The following is a 22444-nucleotide window of genomic DNA, read 5'->3' on the forward strand; positions in this document are numbered from 1 at the left end:
ACTCTAATTTTAATGTTAATTTAATATTTTTTTCCACTCATTTATTTTTTTTATAAATAGAAAAAAATGATCTTTAATTATAAAAAATATACTCTATGCATGTATTTTTTTTTTTTTTTTTTACATATTTTTACATACTTTATACAATGTTCCCTTTCAACCAAAAATATTTGTACTACTAGTTGAATATATTAAAAGTATATACTGTATTTATTACAGTTACCGGTGTTTAAAAGTAAATTATTATTACTACAATTATCACCAACAAGGTATATATAAATGTTTTTTTCTGTCCTTCTTATTCTTAAATGATATATTTTTTTAAACAAATATGATCATACTCAATTTATTTTGCTCTGCTTTTTAGAGAGTTGCCATTTTTGGCCCACATTGAGACGTCAAGCGATGTTAAGAATAACGCTGAAACAGTTAATCGGTTAAGTTGATTGTAAAAAAAAACCTTCCATTTAAATTTGGTTGCTTCGATTAATCGTTAAATGAGCGCAACTGATAAAAATGGATGAAGTCAAAACCGCATTGAGTTTCCAGAACTTTGAATGCGTGGACATAGTTTCCGTACGGCCGCTGCATTAGAGAGTTCATGAGAGCGGTGGTGTGTGAGAGCCGTGTCCTGTGTGGCGGTGAACAGCTGGGATTCTTTAAAATATTTTTTTAAAATTAATGCACACATGATAAAAGTGCAACATCAATGTGCTTATTAGGAAAAAGAATAACGGTAATGGCAAGCAGAACAACTGTCTTGTCTTAACAATTTCCCCTAAAATATACACTGAGGTTATAAAGCACAGGTGTCAAACTCAAGGCCCGCCAAAGCAATTTGAGTGGCCCCCGAAAGCGTGGAAATAATGTGTAAATAAAGTACCTTATCTTTTCTTAATACATGTATTACAAAAATAAATGTACTTTGTACAATGACATATATTTACACTTTAATCACCGCTAATAAAAAAGCTAAATATTATATCATCATACATTTCACAACAATGTTATTGTTCAAATAAAGAAAAATACTTAAATATCTGCTTGACTTGATTTCAAAGCAAGTAATCCGACAAAAAATTTTACAGTAACATTTTTTTAACTGTAAAATCCACTTTCAATATAGAGTAATAATATCTATAAAACACAACAACTACAGATTTTACAGTATAAAAAAACTTGCATGAATTTTTATGTAAAAAAAAAACAAAACAGTGGTACCGTATTTTAAATCCATTTAATTTAATTCCATGTATTTTTTTTTTTAAATGCTGTAAAAAAAAACTAAAAAAACATGCAAATATTATGGTAAAATTGTGGTGACTGAGCTGCCAGTTTTATACAGTACAATCTAGTGTTGTCCCGATACAGATATTTTGGTATCAACATTTTTTCGACACTTTTTGTTACTTTTCTAAATAAAGGGGACCAAAAAAAAAACAAACCTATTATTGGCTTTATTTTAACAAAAAAATCTTAGGGTACATTAAACATATGTTTCTTATTGCAGTTAAGTCCTTAAATAAAATAGTGAACATACAAGACAACTTGTCTTTTAGTAGTAAGTAAACAAACAAAAGCTCCTAATTAGTCTGCTGACATATGCAGTAACATATTGTGTCATTTTTCATTCTACTATTTTGTCAACATTATGAGGGACAAGCTGTAAAAAATAATTATTAATCCACTTGGTCATTTACTGTTAATATCTGCTTACCTTCTCTTTTAACATGTTCTATCTACACTTCTGTTAAAATGTAATAATCCGTCATACTTCTCTTGTTTGGATGCTTTACATTAGTTTTGGATGATATCACAAATGTGGGTATCAATTCGATACCAAGTAGTTACATGATCATACATTGGTCATGTTCAAAGTCCCCATGTGTCCAGGGACATATTTCTGGAGTTTTTACATACAATATAAATAAAAAACAAAAACAAAAAAAAGATTTTGTGATGCCAAAAAATATCGACGTAATCATAGCAGTATTGACTAATTACGCTCTTGTACTGGGTATCATCACAGTGGATGGCGGTACTTTTCAGAGGCGGTATCGTACCAAATATGATTCATTAATATGGCGGTACTATACTAATACCGGTATACCGTACTACTAGGGGTGTAACGGTACACAAAAATTTCGGTTCGGTACATACCTTGGTTTAGAGGTCACGGTTTGGTTAATTTTCGGTACAGTATGAAAACAACAAAATATACATTTTTGGATTATTTATTTACCAAATTTGTAACATCTTCCACCAAAAATATTTTTCTTATTGGAATATTTGATGTGAAGTAATGGGAACCTTGGATAGGTCAATAATTCATAATAACATTGATTTTGATTCAATATTATGGTTTGAGCAATGACAGTTTGAAAGAAAAAAAAAAACAGCTTTGTTTTTTTAGTCAACATTGCAACTATTTCTAAATTACATTTAACTTTTAAGCTTTTTTATTTAACTTTTGTCATGTTTTTGTTTATTTTAATAGTATTTTCAGAATGTGCCGTGGGCCTTTAAAACATTAGCTGTGGGCCGCAAATGGCCTCCGGGGCACACTTTTGACAACCCAGCTTTAGATAATAAAAAAAAAATCTGATAAATCTATGGATAAAAAGCAGAGCCTGGCGACGCATGCGCGTTTATCATAACTCTCTCGCTGTCTGCCCCTCCCTCACGAATGCTGCTGCGTGCACAATTTGTTTTGTTTTTAACCCTTTCTTAACCCTGAACGTACATTGAAATTACCTAACTTAAAATGCCGGACATTTGAGGCATTTAAGAAACTCCACCCGGACAGCCCCGCAAAAGAAGACATGTCCGGTGAAAAGAGGACGTATGGTCAGTCTATCGTAGCCCGGTCGCTGTTAGCATGCCGTGTGTTGTGCCTCGGTGTGCATTGTTTACACAACATGCGGTACGCTACTTAATACAGTGGGGCAAAAAAGTATTTAGTCAGCCCCCGACTGTACAAGTTCTCCCACTTAAAATGATCACAGAGGTCTGTAATTTTCATCATAGGTACACTTCAACTGTGAGAGACAGAATGTGAAAAAAAAATCCAGGAATTCACATTGTAGGAATTTTAAAGAATTTATTTGTAAATTATGGTGGAAAATAAGTATTAGGTCAACCATTCAAAGCTCTCACTGATGGAAGGAGGTTTTAGCTCAAAATCTCACGATACATGGCCCCATTCATTCTTTCCTGAACACGGATCAATCGTCCTGTCCCCTTAGCAGAAAAACAGCCCCAAAGCATGATGTTTCAACCCCCATGTTTTACAGTAGGTGTGGTGTTCTTGGGATGCAACTCAGTATTCTTCTTCCTCCAAACACCACAAGTTGAGTTTATACCAAAAAGTTCTATTTTGGTTTCATCTGACCACATGACGTTCTCCAAATCCTCTGCTGTATCATCCATGTATCCATTTTGGTATAAACTCAAGTCGTCCTGTTTGGAGGAAGAAGAATACTGAGTTGCATCCCAAGAACACCATACCTACTGTGAAGAATGGGGGTGGAAACATCATGCATTGGGGCTGTTTCTCAGCTAAGGGGACAGGACGATTGATCCGTGTTAAGGAAAGAATGAATGGGGCCATGTATCGTGAGATTTTGAGCCAAAACCTCCTTCCATCAGTGAGAGCTTTGAATGGTTGACCAAATACTTATTTTCCACCATAATTTAGAAATAAATTCTTTAAAATTCCTACAATGTGAATTCCAGGATTTTGTTTTCACATTCTGTCTCTCACAGTTGAAGTGTACCTATGATGAAAATTACAGACCTCTGTCATCATTTTAAGTGGGAGAACTTGCACAATTGGTGGCTGACTAAATACTTTTTTGCCCCGTGTGGAAACTCGTTCGGTACACCTACGAACCGGACGGAAACCCCCGTACCGAAACGGTTCAATACGAATACACGTACCGCTACACCCCTATGTACAACCCTAGTACAATCCAAAGATTTGTTTTTGTACAGCGTCATTTTGTATATTATTCACTGTTAAAAGTGGCCTTCTGAGGCCAACCATAACTGCGATATGACCTTTAATGAACACAAGTTTGCCTGCTATATTTATCTGATTACTCCAATACTCAAACGAACGAATCGATAAGATTCCAAAAATATTTGATAGCTGCAGGATGTAAATATAGTCCAAAACCTCTCTGGTGGTAGAGGACTATTGAATCCAAATGATCGGGCCTTTATCTCTCTGAACAAGCGCTTAGGTCTCAAGCAGCTGAACGGTTTCTCCCGCAGTGACAGCTGCGGCCAGCAAACTCCTGTTCGCTCTGCGGGGCTATTTTAGATGTCGCAATCGGTCCCCCTTTGCGAGTGTTTCCTTTCTGCTTTTACGTCCAGATATAGACCCAAATCGGGGGTAGTTAAACCGAGCATCTCCTAAGTATATCGCCCCGGAGCGTGGCCTTTACGCGCTCCTCCGAACGCCTCATGCATTTTGCTTTTTTCCAGCTACAGTGCGGTTGTAGCCAATCTGTCAACTCGCCCCAACCATCCCCTTGGAGGTTAGCACCATGTTGATCTGCGGGCTCCAACGGTAGCCTCTGTAGGATATCACACTGTCAGGTTCTGTCTGAAGCCGTAATCCCTTTAAACCCGGACTTCTTGGAAGCATGACAACAGTGTGACCGGTCAAAACAATCGCACGGATCAGGGATTGTCAAACCGCGGCACGTGGGGCACAGAATTCATTCCTGTTGAGTACAAGCCACAAAAGTAGCAAAACTGGTGGTATCGGGTATCAAGCTTGATAACCACAGTGACATGTAGGATGAATTGATTAATGTGGAACCCGACTTAAACAAGTTAAAAAACTTATTTGGGTGTTACCATTTAGTGGTCGATTGTACGGAATATGTACTGTACTGTGCAATCTACTAATAAAAGTTTCAATCTAAATTTCAATCAATCAATAAATAAATAAAGGGGAAGCCAATTTCTGACTTCCTAAAGCAGTGTTGGAAATTACGCAACTTCACCTAACTGGTCCCAAAAATATTTTTTTTGCAAATCAATAATTATAATCTGCAAATAATGTGCCGCTGTCTAGTGTCTGCATACTTGCCAACCCTCCCAGATTTTCCGGGAGACTCCCGAAATTCAGTGCCTCTCCCGAAAATCTCCCGAAATTCAGGGGGTGGTGGAGGCCACGCCCCCTCCAGCTCCATTCGGACCTGAGTGAGGACAGCCTGTTTTCACGTCCGCTTTCCCACAATATAAACAGCGTGCCTGCCCAACGACGTTATAACTGTAGGATGTTCGAGGGCGAGTTCTTGGTTTCTTATGTGGGTTTATTGTTAGGCAGTTTCATTAACGTCCTTCGGCGTGGCAACAACACACAACAACAGCAGTCACGTTTTCGTCTGCCGTAAAGCAGTCCGTCTGGCGTAAACAGGAATGTTGTGACACTCTTAAACAGGACAATACTGCCATCTACTGTACATGCATATGGTTAGAAAAATAGTGACAAAGAATAGAACAAAGATGGACAATTCAACCCTTAAACTCAACAATGAGTAGATGAGTGTTATGTGTGTATATGTGTAAATAAATGAACACTGAAATTCAAGTATTTCTTTTGTGTATATATATATATATATAGCTAGAATTCACTGAAAGTCAAGTATTTCTTATGTATATATATATATAGATATGAAATACTTGACTCTTAACCATGCCCCACCTCCTGAAATCGGAGGTCTCAAGGTAGGCAAGTATGAGTGTCTGTGTATAGAACTCAGCAGGGTAACCATGTAGTACTCCATATCAGTAGGGGGCAGCAGGTTTCTCAGTTTTAACATTAAATATCTTGTCTTTGCAGTCTATTCAATTGAATATAGGTTGGAAAGGATTTGCAAATCAATGTATTCTGTTTTTATTTACCATTTAAACAACGTGCCAACTTCACTGGTTTTGGGGTTTGTACTATAAGCCAATTTAAATAATATGCACCAGGAGTTTGTTAGCGGAATATTTTCCCACCTTTGAGCAGTGGTTCTCAAAGTACCACATCAGGAAAAAACTCACCACCATAAGGACCAACATTAAAATACAGTAGCATACCAGTCCCAAGTATTTATTAAAAACAAGGCAGCGGTTTTATTTAACGCGTATATTTAATATTTTGGCCACTAGTGACATCACAGTTTGAACAGTAATACTGCATTTGAATATTTAATTGAAAGATTGAGGCTTACCACCAGATGGCACCGACGTACTATTAGTGGTGCACGTACCGCAGTTTGAGTATCTTTGCCTTTGAAGTTACTTGATTTGACCTTCATTTTGCTTGAAGAGATAAACAATTGTTTCACTTGTTTTTTTGTATTTATGCACACAAGAGTAGAAAAGAACGCCAAGTTAAGTTTCAATTTCGATGCCCGCCAAAGTGGAGAGGACCATTTTACAAAAGTCCCCAGACTATTGCTACTGTCTGTACTAACAGGAGGGAAGGGATTCACATGGCTGGGTGGATCTTGTGTGAGAGGAAAAGTCGTCTACAAAGTTCTACAAACAACGCGTCGAGGGTGGTTTTGTCGCGATCCCAATATGCAGAGACAGCATGCAGGTAGAAAGGTATGTAATGCTCAAGACAAAAATGAACAAAAGGCAAGTCCCGCTAGGAAAAGGCACTGAAGCATAGGGAAGGCTATGCGAAATGTAAATAAAACTGAACTGGCTACAAAGTAAGCAAAAACAGAATGCTGGACAACAGCAAAAACTTACAGTGTGTGTCCATACATGACAAGACGATCAACAATGACCCCACAAAGACGGATAGCGTCCGCACAACTGAAATAGTCTAGATCAGTGGTTCATAAATGGGGGTACTTGAAGGTATGCCAAGGGGTACGTGAGATTTTTTAAAAATATTGTAAAAATACCAACAATTCAAAAATCTTTTATAAATATATTTATTGAATACTTCAACAAAATATGAATGTAAGTTCATAAACTGTGAAAAGAAATGCAACAATGCAATATTCAGTGTTGACAGCTAGATTTTTTGTGGACATGTTCCATAAATATTGATGCTCAAGATTTCTTTTTTTGTGAAGAAATGTTTAGAATGAAGTTGATGAATCCGGATGGATCTCTATTACAATCCCCAAAGAGGGCACTTTAAGTTGATGATTACTTCTATGTGTAGAAATCTTTATTTATAATTGAATCACTTTTTTATGTTGTGTTCCGCTTCCCGGATCACAACCTTAGTCTGGTTTTTGAGTCCTTTTCGATTTTTTGATTGTTTTGGACTCTTCCGGTGCTGAGTTTGTGTGTGCACTTCCTTGTTTGTTGTTGTCACTGTGGTTACTTGATTTGTTCACCTGTTACTTGTTTCCTTACGCACACCTGTTGGTAATTGTTACTTTAGTATTTAAGTCTGTTTTCGACCTCAGTTCTTCCTGGATGGTTTGTTTTGCGGTAAGCAACAGTCACGTTGGAATTTGCTTATCTCTTGTACCTTTGCTAAGTAGCTCCTTAGCTTCCGTGCGCTCGGCACGGCTCTTGGACCTTTTGGACTGCATGGTAAGTTTAGCATTAGCTTCCATGCGCTCGGCACGCCTCTTGGACCTTTTGGACTGCATGGTAAGTTTAGCATTAGCTTCCTGTGCGTAGGCCCGCCCTTTTCTTTGCTGTTTTGTACCAGTGTTATTTTATCATTTTTATATTAAACCACGCTATTACCTGCTATTCCTGTCTGTCTGGTCCTTGTGCATCTTGGGGTGACACCACGCGCATCCACAATACGTTCCCAACGTAACAGTTTATTTTTACACAAGTTTTCAGTTATTTTTATATCCTTTTTTTCCAAATAGTTCAAGAAAGACCACTACAAATGAGCAATAATTTGCTCTGTTATACAATTTAATAAATCAGAAACTGATGACATAGTGCTGTATTTTACTTCTTTATCCGTTTTTTTTCAACCAAAAATGCTTTGCTCTGATTAGGGGGTACTTGAATTAAAAAATGTTCACAGGGGGTACATCGCTGAAAAAAGGTTGAGAACCACTGGTCTAGATTGCCAATACAAAGCAGGTCAGGCAATAGCACTCAAGCTGCTACAAGAAAACTCCAACAAAACAGGAAGCGCCACCAAAATAACAGCGCAAGACAGGAACTAAAGCACCACACATAGGAAAACAACAAACTAAAAACAAAAAGACAACCTGGTGGAGTTTCATATTTTTTAACGTTTCTGCTGGTGGTGTGCCTCCGAATTTTTTCAATGAAAAAAATGTGCCTTGGTTAAAAAAAGTCCTAAAGCAACACTAAGTAAATTTTCAACCTTAATAAAATATTTCAGAACTTTTGGGACAATACATGGACTTAGAACTAGATGAATGAGACCTGTGTCTGTATCGCGCTTAGTGGCACTTAGCAACGCTGACCTTTCTCCATTCGTTGAAAACGCCGAGGTGCGATTACTGCTGTCATGGCCGAAGCCCCGAAACGACCAAAGAAACGAAAAGTTGTTCCTACCCGGGTAATAGGACAGTCAGGATCAACATTGTCCCCTGCTTTCACTCGCTGTCGTGAGTTCAAATATGACGAGGCCTTGATTCTGTTAAAGCTAAACTAGCAAGCGACTATCGATGCTCAAATTAAGATGATAATGCTAATGTTAGCTATCAGAAATAAATAGTCACCAGTTTGATAGTTCGCAGTTCAACACTACTTCCTTCTAAATAACTCTCCCGCCAGCCTATCTTTGCTTCGGTCCTGCATCCGCCCCCGATACATTCTTGGTAGTAGCGTCATGTTTGTAGAGCAATCCGAGATCATTTCTTGATCGTGTCTGCTATTTAACATCTGCATAGCCATTAAAGACCTAATATTTGTGCCGATATTACAGCGGACATCATGTCAGTTTGATGCTATATGCGCTAGACCTTATGGGAAATGTGGTCTTTTTTTTTTAAAACACTACCTCTTTGTCTACCAGCGCCGCCAAAATCAACCAAAACTGAAAGTTCTCAAGTGGGGCTTTGAAGATGATTTTGTGAGCACTTATTTTCTGTGCTCCTTCAAGCTAATTAAGTGAATTCATGAACTCATATTACGTTTTGCATATGGCGAATGTTCATATTCATCTTGGAGAAAGCAAACCACCAAGTTTAAATCAAATAGTGGTATTTCAGTTTGAGCACATAATGAGATAAGGCGCCTTAGCAGGTGCATTAGACCACTTCTCGTAGGAAAGAGGCCCTAACTGGGACTTTGGTATGCAAAAGTGATAGGCCTATCCTTGAGAAGAGACTACTTGTTCAGCTCAACGCCAACATTTAAGTTATGACTTCGAGCAGTTGTTTTTCAGACACTTACACACAAACTCCTCCTTTTATGGTCAGGATGTGCTGTCCTGACTTACCACACACCCAGAAACAGAAAAGAGGAATACAACTGATGTTTTGGCTTCTCCAAGTAAGGAGTGCCTCGTTGTTTTATTTTACTTGATCTCCTCCAGGTACTGCAGTCCTGTATAATGATGCTTGCTTGTAATAAAGCAACTTTTTGTTTAGCAAAGCGTCTCCGACGTCTCTTTTGATTAGCATGCCAGCAGATATGAAGAAATGCTGTTTTTCTTTGTGTGTTTAGCTGCTAGTCCCCTGTCAGCCTGGGCCGCCAAAAATGAGCCAGAGAGGATCAACATTTGTGATCGGAATTGAAAGGCATTATTCGGCAATGGCCGATCACTATCGCTGTGAATCTTTTCGCACCACACGATTCAATTCTTGGGGGTAACGATTCAAAATCCATACTTTTTTGATAACATTGTATGCCAGTTATATGATTAATTACATTCCTCCATAAGTTAACAGCTCTGATCATTTTTTATATGACTTTAAAGAAAACTGGTTGTGTTTATTAAAATGCTTCCCAAACATTTAATAAAGGTAAATACAAAAAAAGGCAACAAGAGAGGGATCCAACGCTCCTCTTCTCTAAAAAAAAAAATATGTACAGCAGATATCTACATCTGTAATACTTTCTTGTAAACATTTGATGTATATTACTGTAAATGGAAAATCAGTACTGCTGTTTTTATGGTTGAAAAAAGGCAGCTCAGTTGCCAGAATTTTACTGCAAAATTTACATTTGTTATTTTACTGTAAAAAAAAAAAAACCCTGCAATTTTACAGTAAAATGTTGGCACCTGAGCACTACTGTTTTTATGGTTAAAAAAAGGTAGCTCAGTCGTCAAAATTTTACTGTAAAATTAAATATATTTTTTTTACTGTAGATAAAATAAAAAACCTGCAATTTTACGGTAAAATTTTGGCATCGGATCTGCCAGTTTTTGTTTTTTTTACAGCAACTTTTTCGGTGTATTACTGTAAATGCCAATTGAGAAAAAAGCTGTAAAAACCACGGTAAATTTCACAATTTTACCATGAAATCTATTGCTACTTTTAAATTGCACAATTTGATGTAGAACTCAAACAAATCAACAACTGCAGATTTTTTGGTGTTATAATCTAAATGTCAAAGCGGCACCACATTCTGTTACAGTAAAAAAGTACTGTTTTTTTTTTACCCATTTAGAGAAAAAAACAGTAAATTTCACATTTTTACCATGAAATCTATTGCTACTTTTACATTGCACAATTTGATGGATAACTTGCTTCACAAGATTGGTAATAAAAGTTAAAAACAGCATCAGACTTTGTGATTTATTCTGGGGGCTACAGTACATTACATTGCTTTATTTTTTTTTCAAGTCAAAAACAAACACCACTCTCAATTACATTAAGGAGAAACCTTGTTATTCATAGACTCCTGAATTATGACACCCCACACTGAACTTAATGTCGCCACCCCATATACACATCCATAATATATTGATGTGCATTAAAAAATATTTTGTTAACCTAATTTGGTTTAAAATGGCTTAATTAATCACCTGGGCAGCACAGGTATCATATAAGCAAAAATTGGTTCCATTATTAAACAATGAACAGTACCGAAAACTAGTACCGGTAAGTATGGGGTATTGATTGCCAGGTTTCGGGAATTGGTACCAAGTTAGTTTGAATGTGAAACGTACACATCCCTATAAGTGGTAGGGATGGGTGCCGGATCCATTTGTCACGGCCCGAGTACGCCGGCCGCGTGTCAGTCCGGCTGCAGCAAGCAGCTGCAATCAATCGCCAGCAATTAGCGCACCTGTCACTGATCAGAGGAACTGCCTTCATAAGCCTGTACAATCTGCTATCCCGGGCCAGAACGTAGTTATCTGTTCGAGTACACAACCCCTTTGTTATTAGTATTTATTTCTATTTAAAAAATGGTTTGAATGTTTGATAATATATTTTTGTCAACATAATTTGCGATAGAAATAAATAATACATTTAACTAAGCACAGTTACCGTACTTTATTGATGCATATTATTTCCAAATAAAATGAAGTGGCGGGCCACATCTGGCCCCTGGGGCCTTGAGATGACACCTGTGTTTTAGGAAGACGTGTCAACACAATAGTTTCAAAGAGAAATATAACGTCGGGGAAAGGTTTCAAGTAAAGAACAGCTGGTTCCGCTGTCAGCCAGGGTATTTGTTGTTAGGGCGATCCACGTAATTCAACTTTCCATTAAGAGATTTGAGTCGGGCTGGCAGAGAGCGGCGAGATTCCTCGGCCATCAGGTGACAAGAGGTTTATTTTTGCGTTGGGGGGCCCACGACGTCCTGATATGCATAACACAACATGGGGACTGGATGTTCTATTTGAGGCGCCCTTTTCGAGTTACTAGCCGACCAGGTATGGAGTCTGATCTACGCCGCATTCATGTGCGTAGACCAGGGGTGTCCAAAGTGCGGCCCGCAGGTCATTTTTTAACGGCCCCACGGCCCAGTTCAAAAATACGATTGAAAAAAAAAAATTAAAACATAAAAAGTGTAATGAAAGAGCAAACAGGTGAAATGTAACAAGAAAATATTGCAATAATTACTCCAATAACACAAAGCTGCCAGGCAGGCCGTTTCTTTCTTTAAAACATAATAATGAATCAAAATCTATGCCATTATGAATTATTTACCTATTCAAGGCTCCAAAAAAAAAATCACATTAAATATTCCACTTTGAGATATTTTTGGGGAGGAGATTTTGCATGTTTTGTGTTACGTATATATAAAGTGAAGTGAATTATATTTATATAGCACTTTTTCTCTAATGACTCAAAGCGCTTTACATAGTGAAACCCAATATCTAATTTTTACTTTTAAACCAGTGTGGGTGGCACTAGGAGCAGGTGGGTAAAGTGTCTTGCCCAAGGACACAACGGCAGTGACTAGGATGGCGGAAGCGGGGATTGAACCTGCAACCCTCAAGTTGCTGGCATGGCCGCTCTACCAACCGAGCTAAACCGCCCAAACAACAATACAACTTATAATTGACGGATAGATCCGAAGGTGATCTCGAGATTATTGTGTTAAAAGTAAAAATATCTACATATAATTTATGTTTTTAAACATTTCAATGAGTAGGGCCATTTTTGATCGCAAAAATTTTAACGTGATTTCTTTTTAAGTGTCATTGCTCAAAAATAAAAAGAATAAAATCAATAGTGTTATGAGTAATTTACCTTTTTAAGGCTCCAATTCTTATATGATCTCAAATATTCCACTTAAAAATTTTATTGGGTGAAAACATTGCATATTTTGTGTTTTTTCCATAAAAAAACAGGGTTTTCTTTGACAAAAAGAGCATGCAATTTAAATCTTTAAAAATCTTATATTGACAGAATGACCTAATGTTGATCTAGATCAGGGGTCACCAACCTTTTTGAAACAAAGAGCTACTTCTTGGGTGCTGATTAATGCGAAGGGCTACCAGTTTGATACACACTTAAATAAATTGCCAGAAATAGCCAATTTGCTCAATTTACCTTTAATAAATAAATCTATATATATATAAAAAAATGGGTATTTCTGTCAGTCATTCCGTCTTACATTTTTTTTCCTTTTACGGAAGGTTATTTTTGTAGAGAATAAATAATGAAAAAAAAACACTTAATTTGACGGTTTAAAAGAGGAGAAAACACACAAAAAAATGTAAAATACATTTTGAAACATAGTTTATCTTCAATTTCGACTCTTTAAAATTCAAAATTCAACCGAAAAAAATTAAGAGAAAAACTAGCTAATTCGAATCTTTCTGAAAAAAATTATGGATCATCATTAGTAATTTTTCCGGATTATGATTAATTTTAGAATTTTGATGACATGTTTTAAATAGGTTAAAATCCAATCTTCACTTTGTTATAATATATAATAAATTGGACCAAGCTATATTTCTAACAAAGACAAATCATTATTTCTTCTAGATTTTCCAGAACAAAAAATTCAAAAGAAATTCTAAAGACTTTGAAATGAGATTTAAATTTGATTCTACAGATTTTCTAAATTTGCCAGAATAATTTTTTTTTAAATTTTAATCATAATAAATTTGAAGAAATATTTTACAAAAATTCTTCATCGAAAAAACAGAAGCTAAAATGAAGAATTAAATTAAAATGTATTTGTTATTCTTTACAATAAAAGTAAAAAAATACTTGAACATTGATTTGAATTGTCAGGATAGAAGAGAAAGGAATTTAAAAGGTAAAAAGGTATATGTGTTTAAAAATCCTAAAATCATTTTTAAGGTTGTATTTTTTCTCTAAAATTGTCTTTCTGAAAGTTACAAGAAGCAAAGTACAAAAATAAATGATTTTATTTAAACAAGTGGGGACCAAGTCTTTAAAATATTTTCTTGGATTTTCAAATTCTATTTGAGTTTTGGCACTCCACCCGGAAAAGGGTGGAGTGCCATCTCCGGGTTGGGGAGGAGACTCTGCCCCAACTGGAGGAGTTCAAGTACCTAGGAGTCTTGTTCACGAGTGAGGGAAGAGTGGATCGTGAGATCGACAGGCGGATCGGTGCGGCGTCTTCAGTAATGCGGACGTTGTACCGATCCGTTGTGGTGAAGAAGGAGCTGAGCCGGAAGGCAAAGCTCTCAATTTACCGGTCGATCTACGTTCCCAACCTCACCTATGGTCATGAGCTTTGGGTCATGACCGAAAGGATAAGATCACGGGTACAAGCGGCCGAAATGAGTTTCCTCCGCCGTGTGGCGGGGCTCTCCCTTAGAGATAGGGTGAGAAGCTCTGCCATCCGGGAGGAACTCAAAGTAAAGCCGCTGCTCCTCCACATCGAGAGGAGCCAGATGAGGTGGTTTGGGCATCTGGTCAGGATGCCACCCGAACGCCTCCCTAGGGAGGTGTTTAGGGCACGTCCAACCGGTAGGAGGCCACGGGGAAGACCCAGGACACGTTGGGAAGACTATGTCTCCCGGCTGGCCTGGGAACGCCTCGGGATCCCCCGGGAAGAGCTAGACGAAGTGGCTGGGGAGAGGGAGGTCTGGGTTTCCCTGCTTAGGCTGTTGCCCCCGCGACCCGACCTCGGATAAGCGGAAGATGATGGATGGATGGATATTTGAGTTTTGTCTCTCTTAGAATTAAAAATGTCAAGCAAAGCGAGACCAGCTTGCTAGTAAATAAATACAATTTAAAAAATACAGGCAGCTCACTGATAAGTGCTTCTATTTTTAGAACAGCGGGCGACTCATCTGGTCCTTACGGGCTATCTGGTGCCCGCGGGCACCGCGTTGGTGACCCCTGATCTAGAGGTTTAAAACTTAAAAAAAAAATACAAATAATAATACTGAATAATGACACATTTTTAATATATTTTTTTTTTTGACCAAAATCCTGTGGAGGACTAAATGTATATTTTTTTATACATATATTGTATTGGTTTTTAAAAGAAAAACATATCAAAATGGCCCCCGCTTGCTTTGATTTTTCAGTGGAAAAAGTTTGGACACCCCTGGCATAGACGGTATGCCTTTAAAAAAAAAAAATCATTTAAAAAAAAAAAGAAAAAAAAAAGGGATGTGACGCAGCCGCCGGGAAAAGAGGATGAAGACCCCCCCCCCCCCCCCACCCGCCACTCCCCCCCACCCCCACACTCCATTGCTGCAAAGCGTGGGCCCTAAAAATAGCCGTGGCCTTTTGGCTGCTGCGGTAATAATAGCAAGCAAGACATGCGATGAAAGGGCTGGAGTGTGTGAACTCATACGAGTGAAGATATAATCACGATATTATCGATGATAGATGGTGAAACACAAGACTAAATAACGAAGGAAGCAGAGTGGGTGGTCCCCACTAAACCTCATTTTGGTTGAAATTGTCTCTGTGGTTCCTACTTGAGTTATTGGCAGGTCCATATCAACAATAAGGCAAAATAACCTTTTTTTAATTTAATTTCCGGATTTTACTTTGGTTGCTTCTTTGAGGACTGGAAGAAATCTGTAGTGTCATACCAAACCATCCATCCATCCATTTTCTACCGCTTGTTCCCTTTTGGGGTCGCGGGGGGCGCTGGCGCCTATCTCAGCTACAATCGGGCGGAAGGCGGGGTACACCCTGGACAAGTCACCACCTCATCGCAGGGCCAACACAGATAGACAGACAACATTCACACTCACATTCACACACAACAGTGTTGCCAATCAAGCTATCCCCCACGCATTCACGAGGAGGACATGCAAATTCCACACAGAAAGATCCCGAGCCTGGATTTGAACCCAGGACTGCAGGACCTTCGTATTGTGAGGCAGACGCACTAACCCCTCTGCCACCGTGAAGCCCCATACCAAACCAAAAATGTGACTAAATAACCTACAGTACATTACAGGGCTTCACTTTCCCCACATTTTGTAATGTTATTCCAAAATGGACTAAATTCATTTTTGTCCTCAAAATTCTACACATAATGACAATGTGAAGTTTTTTTTTTTTTGCTTTTGCAAATTTATTAAAAATACATTAAAAAACAGCCTTTGCTCAATACTTTGTTGATGCACATTTGGCAGCAATTACAGCCTCAAGTATTTTTGAATACTTTCAATAAGGCAAATAACCTTTTTTTTTTTTTTTAATTCCCAGAGTTTTGCTTCTCTGAGGACTGCAAGTAATATGTAGTGTCATACCAAACCAAACATGTAACTAAATAACCTACAGTGCATCCGGGAAAGTATTTACAGGGCTTCACTTTCCCCACATTTTGTAGTGTTATACCAAAATGGAATAAACGCATTTTTGTCCTCAAAATTCTACACATAATGACAATGTGAAAAGTTATTTTTTTAACTTTTTGAAATGTATTACAAATACATTAAAAAAACAGCCTTTGCTCAATATTAAAGCAACCTTTGGCAGCAATTACAACCTGAAGTCTTTTTAAATACAATCATAGAGGCAAAGAACCTTTTTTTTTTTTTAATTTCCAAATTTTTGCTTCTTTGAGCACCGGAAGTAATCTGTAGTGTCCTACCAAACCAAAAATGTGACTAAATAACCTACAGTACATTACAGGACTTCACTTTTCCCACATTTTGTAATGTTATTCCAAAATGGAATAAATTCATTTTTGTCCTCAAAATTCTACACATAACGACAATGTGAAAAGTAATTTTTTTTTTTACTTTTGCAAGTTTATTAAAAATACATTAAAAAACAGCCTTTGCTCAATACTTTTTTGATGCACCTTTGGCAGCAATTACAGCCTCACGTCTTTTTGAATATGATCAATAAGGCAAATAACCTTTATTATTATTATTATTTTTTTAATTCCTAGAGTTTTGCTTCTCTGAGGACTGCAAGTAATATGTAGTGTCATGCCAAACCAAAATGTGACTAAATAACCTACAGTGCATCCGGGAAAGTATTTACAGGGCTTCACTTTACCCACATTTGGTAATGTTATACCAAAATGGAATAAATGCATTTTTGTCCTCAAAATTCTACACATAATGACAATGTCCATCCATCCATCCATCATCTTCCGCTTATCCGAGGTCGGGTCGCGGGGGCAGCAGCCTAAGCAGGGAAGCCCAGACTTCCCTCTCCCCAGCCACTTCGTCTAGCTCTTCCCGGGGGATCCCGAGGCGTTCCCAGGCCAGCCGGGAGACATAGTCTTCCCAACGTGTCCTGGGTCTTCCCCGTGGCCTCCTACCGGTTGGACGTGCCCTAAACACCTCCCTAGGGAGGCGTTCGGGTGGCATTCTGACCAGATGCCTGAACCACCTCATCTGGCTCCTCTCGATGTGGAGGAGCAGCGGCTTTACTTTGAGTTCCTCCCGGATGGCAGAGCTTCTCACCCTATCTCTAAGGGAGAGCCCCGCCACTCGGCGGAGGAAACTCATTTCGGCCGCTTGTACCCGTGATCTTATCCTTTCGGTCATGACCCAAAGCTCATGACCATAGGTGAGGTTGGGAACGTAGATCGACCGGTAAATTGAGAGCTTTGCCTTCCGGCTCAGCTCCTTCTTCACCACAACGGATCGACACAGCGTCCGCATTACTGAAGACGCCGCACCGATGCGCCTGTCGATCTCACGATCCACTCTTCCCCCACTCGTGAACAAGACTCTGAGGTACTTGAACTCCTCCACTTGAGGACTTGATGCACCTTTGGCACCAATTACAGCCTCAAGTCTTTTTGAATACGATCGATAAGGATTATAACCTTTTTTGTTTTTAATTTTTATTTTTTTTATTTTCTGATTTTTGCTTCTTTGAGGACTGAAAGTAATATGTAGTGTCATACCAAACATGTGACTAAATAATAAAAACGTAATAATAATAAAACCCTAATTTATATCGCGCTTTTCTAGACACTCAAAGAAGTTGGACTCAACATTCATTCACACCTGGTGGTGGTAAGCTACATCAGTAGCCACAGCTGCCCTGGGGTAGACTGACGGAAGCGTGGCTGCCAGTTTGCACCTCCACCCCCTCCGACCACCACCTATCATTCATTCATTCACCAGTGTGAGCGTCACCGGGGGCAAAGGGTGAAGTGTCCTGCCCAAGGACACAACGGCAGCGATTTTTTTGGATGTCAATAGGTGGGAAGCGAACCTGCAACCCTCAGGTTTCTAGCCGGCCGCTCTACCCACTACGCCATGCCGCCCCTAATGACCTACAGTGCATCCGGGAAAGTATTTACAGGGCTTCAAAATGGAATAAATTATTTTTTGTCCTCAAAATTCTACACATAACGACAATGTGAATTTTATTTTTTTTTGAAAATTTATTAAAAATAGATTTAAAAAAAGACTGCCTTTGCTCAATACTCTGTCAATGCACCTTTGGCAGCAATTACAGCCTCAAGTCTTTTTGAATACGATGCCCCAAGCTTGGCACACCTATCTTTTGGGCAGTTTCTTCCATTCCTCTTTGCAGCACCTCTCAAGCTCTATCAGGTTGGATGGGATGTGTTGTTTTTCATCCAGGATGTCGCTATACATCGCTTCATTCATCTTTCCCTCTATCCTGACTAGTCTCCTAGTTCTTGCCGCTGAAAAACCATCCCCACATCATGATGCTGCCACCGCCATGCTTCACAGTAAGGATGTTTTTTTGCCTGGTTTCCTCCAAACATGATGCCTGGGGACATCTCTGCGCTGCTGATCCGCCTCCGCTTGGGATGGTTTCCTGCTGGCTCCGCTGTGAACGGGACTCTCGCTGCTGTGTTGGATCCGCTTTGGACTGGAATCTCGCGACTGTGTTGGATCCATCATGGATTGAACTTTCACAGTATCATGTTAGACCCGCTCGACATCCATTGCTTTCCTCCTCTCCAAGGTTCTCTAGTCATCATTGTCACCGACGTCCCACTGAGTGTGAGTTTTCCTTGCCCTTATGTGGGCCTACCGAGGATGTCGTAGTGGTTTGTGCAGCCCTTTGAGACACTAGTGATTTAGGGCTATATAAGTAAACATTGATTGATTGATTGATTATTGCCAAAGAATTCAATCTTTGTCTCATCAGACCAGAGAATTTTGTTTCTCATGATCTGAGAGTCTCTCAGGTGCATTTTGGCAAACTTGTTCCTAAGAAATGGCTGATTGGTGGCTTGCTACAGAGATGGTTCTCCTCTCTCCACAGAGGAACGCTGTAGCTCTAACAACGTGACGATCGGTTTCTCAGTCACCTCCCTGACGAGACTAAGATGAACGCAGCAATGTACGGAGACATCCTGGATGAAAACCAACGCTTACGATCCATGGGAGAAACTGCCCAAAAGATAGGAGTGCCAAAGTTTGTGGCATCATATTCAAAAAGACTTGAGGCTGTAATTGCTGCTAAAGGTGCATCAACAAGGCTTCACGGTGGCAGAGGGGTTAGTGCGTCTGCCTCACAATACAAAGGTCCTGAGTAGTCAGGGTTCAATCCCGGGCTCGGGATCTTTCTGTGTGGAGTTTGCATGTTCTCCCCGTGAATGCGTGGCTTCCCTCCGGGTACTCCGGCTTCCTCCCACTTCCAAAGACATGCACCTGGGGATAAGTTGATTAGCAACACTAAATTGGCCCTAGTGTGTGAATGTTGTCTGTCTATCTGTGTTGGCCCTGCGATGAGGTGGCGACTTGTCCAGGGTGTACCCTGCCTTCCGCCCGATTGTAGCTGAGATAGGCGCCAGCGACCCCGAAAGGGAATAAGCGGTAGAAAAATGGATGGATGGATGGTGCATCAACAAAGTATTGAGCAAACACTGTGAATACGTATTTACATGTGATGTTTTACTTTTAACAAACGTGCAACAATTTTTGAGAAAACATATTTTACATTGTCATTATGGGGTATTGTCTGTAGAATTTTAAGGAATAAGACTGTAACATTACAAAATGTGGAAAAGGTGAAGCGCCGTCAATACTTTCCGGATGCCGTCTAGGCAATCCACACTACACCTCTATCAATCTGTCATATTCGTTAAAAGAAAACCTTTTTAAGTCGTCACTGTGACTCTGCTTGGATGATTGGCGGGGAGCTGGAACTATTTTTCAAGAAAGGTTCCGATTTCATTGTTGCTACTTTGATAACAGGCAGTAATCTTTAGTGTCATACCTGGCATTCGTGCGATCGTTGACTGGGTATTCACTTTCATATCTGCATACCTTGAGGACATTCAGATTTTAGTAATGGTCCAGGTTTCACTTTGCTACCCATGTGGATCATTTGAAAAATTCCAGGTCCTTGCCGTGGAAGACAAGTAACTACTTAGAATGTTTTGAATTTTCCCTATGGTTGCTTCTTTGATCTCTGGCAGTAATCTGTAGTGTCGTACCAGGCATTCGCGCAATTGCACAACTGGGTATTCGCAACAATTTAATACCCTTTTACTCTTTTATCCTGCACTACCACAATCTAATGTAACGGAATTTCTTTCTTACCTGTAGTATATAGTTAAAATTTGAATGACAATAAAGGAAGACTAAGTCTAAGTACCCTACAGAAAGTTTCGGGTTTTGATGTGGTTCCTGCTTGGATGATTGGCATATCAAAGTAAAGTAATATCAAAGTAAAGTACCAATGATTGTCACACACACACGAGGTGTGGTGAAATTATTCTCTGCATTTGACCCATCACCCTTGCTCACCCCCTGGGAGGTGAGCAGTGAGCATCAGCGGTAGCCCCACCCGGGAATCACTTTGAGGTAATTTAACCCCCAATTCCAACGCTTGATGCTGAGTGCCAAGCATTGAGGTAATGGGTCTCATTTTTTATAGTCTTTGGTATGACTCGCCGGGGTTTGAACTCACAACCTACCGATCTCAGGGCGGACAATCCAACCACGAGGCCACTGAGTAGGTATTTGCGCGATTGTTTTCGGAGTTGTTTTTTGCATGAGCATTAGGACCAAGTACCTGGTATCAGTTCATTAAACAGTACAGCAAAAAACTACTTAAAAATGTCAAAGTTTGCTTTAGGAATGCCTAACAACCAGTTTTACAACACTCTGAAATGTTGTTTTTTTTTTAAACCTGGTTGGCAGCCCACATACTTTGGGAAAACTGTGTTTTAGTAACGCCTATAAGTTAAAAACTAGAGACATTTGTTTCAGGCAAACATTCAGGACTTGCACCTGACCGCAGGTTCAAGTCTCTTTGATTAAGAGTTTTAGGTTCTTTTAAGACCAAGTAGTAGGAAAATTTGAATACTCACATTCATGGCCATCAGTTTTTTCGCCCTCCATGCAGATCCGATTGACTCTTCAGAGGATGTAGCCAGACCTACCAGGCCCCTCTGGCCTTCCCGGTTCCTGGACTGCATCTCCTTAAGTCCGTTCGACCCACCGGGGGAACTCCTGTCGATCTGCACCCCGGCCAGACCCTCCACCAGGCGACTGAGGGCCTCCAGCTTGGAGCGCAGCAGCAGGTTCTCCTCCTGAAGCATGTTAACGGCTTCGACCAGGGGTCGGTTGGAGCTGCTCATTTCATCGACACGCTGCTCGATGCGCTGCTTGAAGGCGCTCACGTCCACGTGGACTTCCTTCACGGCCGCCTGCAAGGTGGTGTTGAAGCGGGCCACAGCCTCGTTCATCAGCTTCTCCGCGGGACCTTTGGCGCATTCGTCCATGGCTTTTTTCGGGTAGTCTCACCTGGATGAATCTAAATGCAAGTGTTGTCGATTTAGGACTCTCTTGTTCTTTATCTTTCAACAGATACCAACTTGGTCCATACTTAGAATCCAGCAGGTTGAACTATTAAAAGGATCACAAGTCTTTGCCAGCTACTTTTAAGTCTAATCAAAGCTCTTGGACTTCTTTCAACTTGACTCTTCTTTCTGTTCTAGCTTCTATTTAGAAGGTATTTATAAATAATGGAAAAAAAACCTCCACATCAAGTCATGACGGAGGGTAACATCACACAATCGGATCAGGTTCCTTAAATGAAACGGAAGGATGCATGCTCAGACCGACCATCCGCAAGGAACTGGCTTCTGTCCCATCCCGGTCTTTGCCCCAGCTCAGTGGCTCATTTGTGTTTGAGAGCAACAGGTTTGTCTATGTATTTTGGGACTTAAAGGGGGCGTAGGCTAAGAAAATGAGTAGGCGGGGCCAGGATTATTTATGTTGGGACTCTTTGCCACTGGTGCAAATTCTAGTTTATCCCAAACGTCTTTAAAGGGCTTCTTCTGCCACACCAAAACTATCGAAGTGTGCCAACAAGGTTGGACCCCTTCGATTGTTCAAATCGTGATGCCAAGAAGAAGGAATTTTGCAACTGTTGTCACTCCAGTAGCTCAGCTTCAGATTGACTCAACAGTGCCTCAAAGTGGAAGAGATGTGGAATTACATCTGAAAGTTAAAGTACCACTGATAGTCCACTAGGTGTGGTGAAATTAACCTCTGCATTTGACCCATCGCCCTGTTCCACCCCCTGGGAGGTGAGGGGAGCAGTGAGCAGCAGTGGTGGCCGTGCTCGGGAATCAATTCGGTGATTTAACCCCCAATTCCAACCATTGATGCTAAAGATGAAGAAAACAAGGATGCTACTATAATGAGTATTTCATTTTG

The 22444-nt window shown here is 39.7% G+C and overlaps 2 protein-coding genes across 3 annotated transcripts in view; one reads left to right on the top strand and one right to left on the bottom strand.

Annotated features, from left to right (window-relative positions):
* The window catches only part of LOC133551821 (smoothelin-like protein 2), a 33260-nt gene extending 11333 nt beyond the window's left edge, over positions 1-21927 (bottom strand). Inside the window, exons 1-2 of one of the 2 annotated variants that reach the window (XM_061898937.1) lie at positions 21598-21927; positions 21091-21536 (exon numbers count right to left, since the gene is read on the bottom strand). In XM_061898937.1, the coding sequence (XP_061754921.1) occupies positions 21091-21504 (414 nt within the window). In that variant the 5' untranslated portion in view covers positions 21505-21536; positions 21598-21927. The remainder of the gene's footprint in view (positions 1-21090; positions 21537-21597) is intronic. The other variant, XM_061898939.1, reaches the window with a different exon arrangement.
* Positions 1-22444, top strand: part of LOC133551824 (uncharacterized) — a 502474-nt gene that overhangs the window by 385903 nt on the left and 94127 nt on the right. The gene's annotated exons all lie outside the window — the stretch shown is intronic.

This window comes from Nerophis ophidion, linkage group LG04, assembly GCF_033978795.1.
Source record: "Nerophis ophidion isolate RoL-2023_Sa linkage group LG04, RoL_Noph_v1.0, whole genome shotgun sequence".
Lineage (NCBI taxonomy): Eukaryota > Metazoa > Chordata > Actinopteri > Syngnathiformes > Syngnathidae > Nerophis > Nerophis ophidion.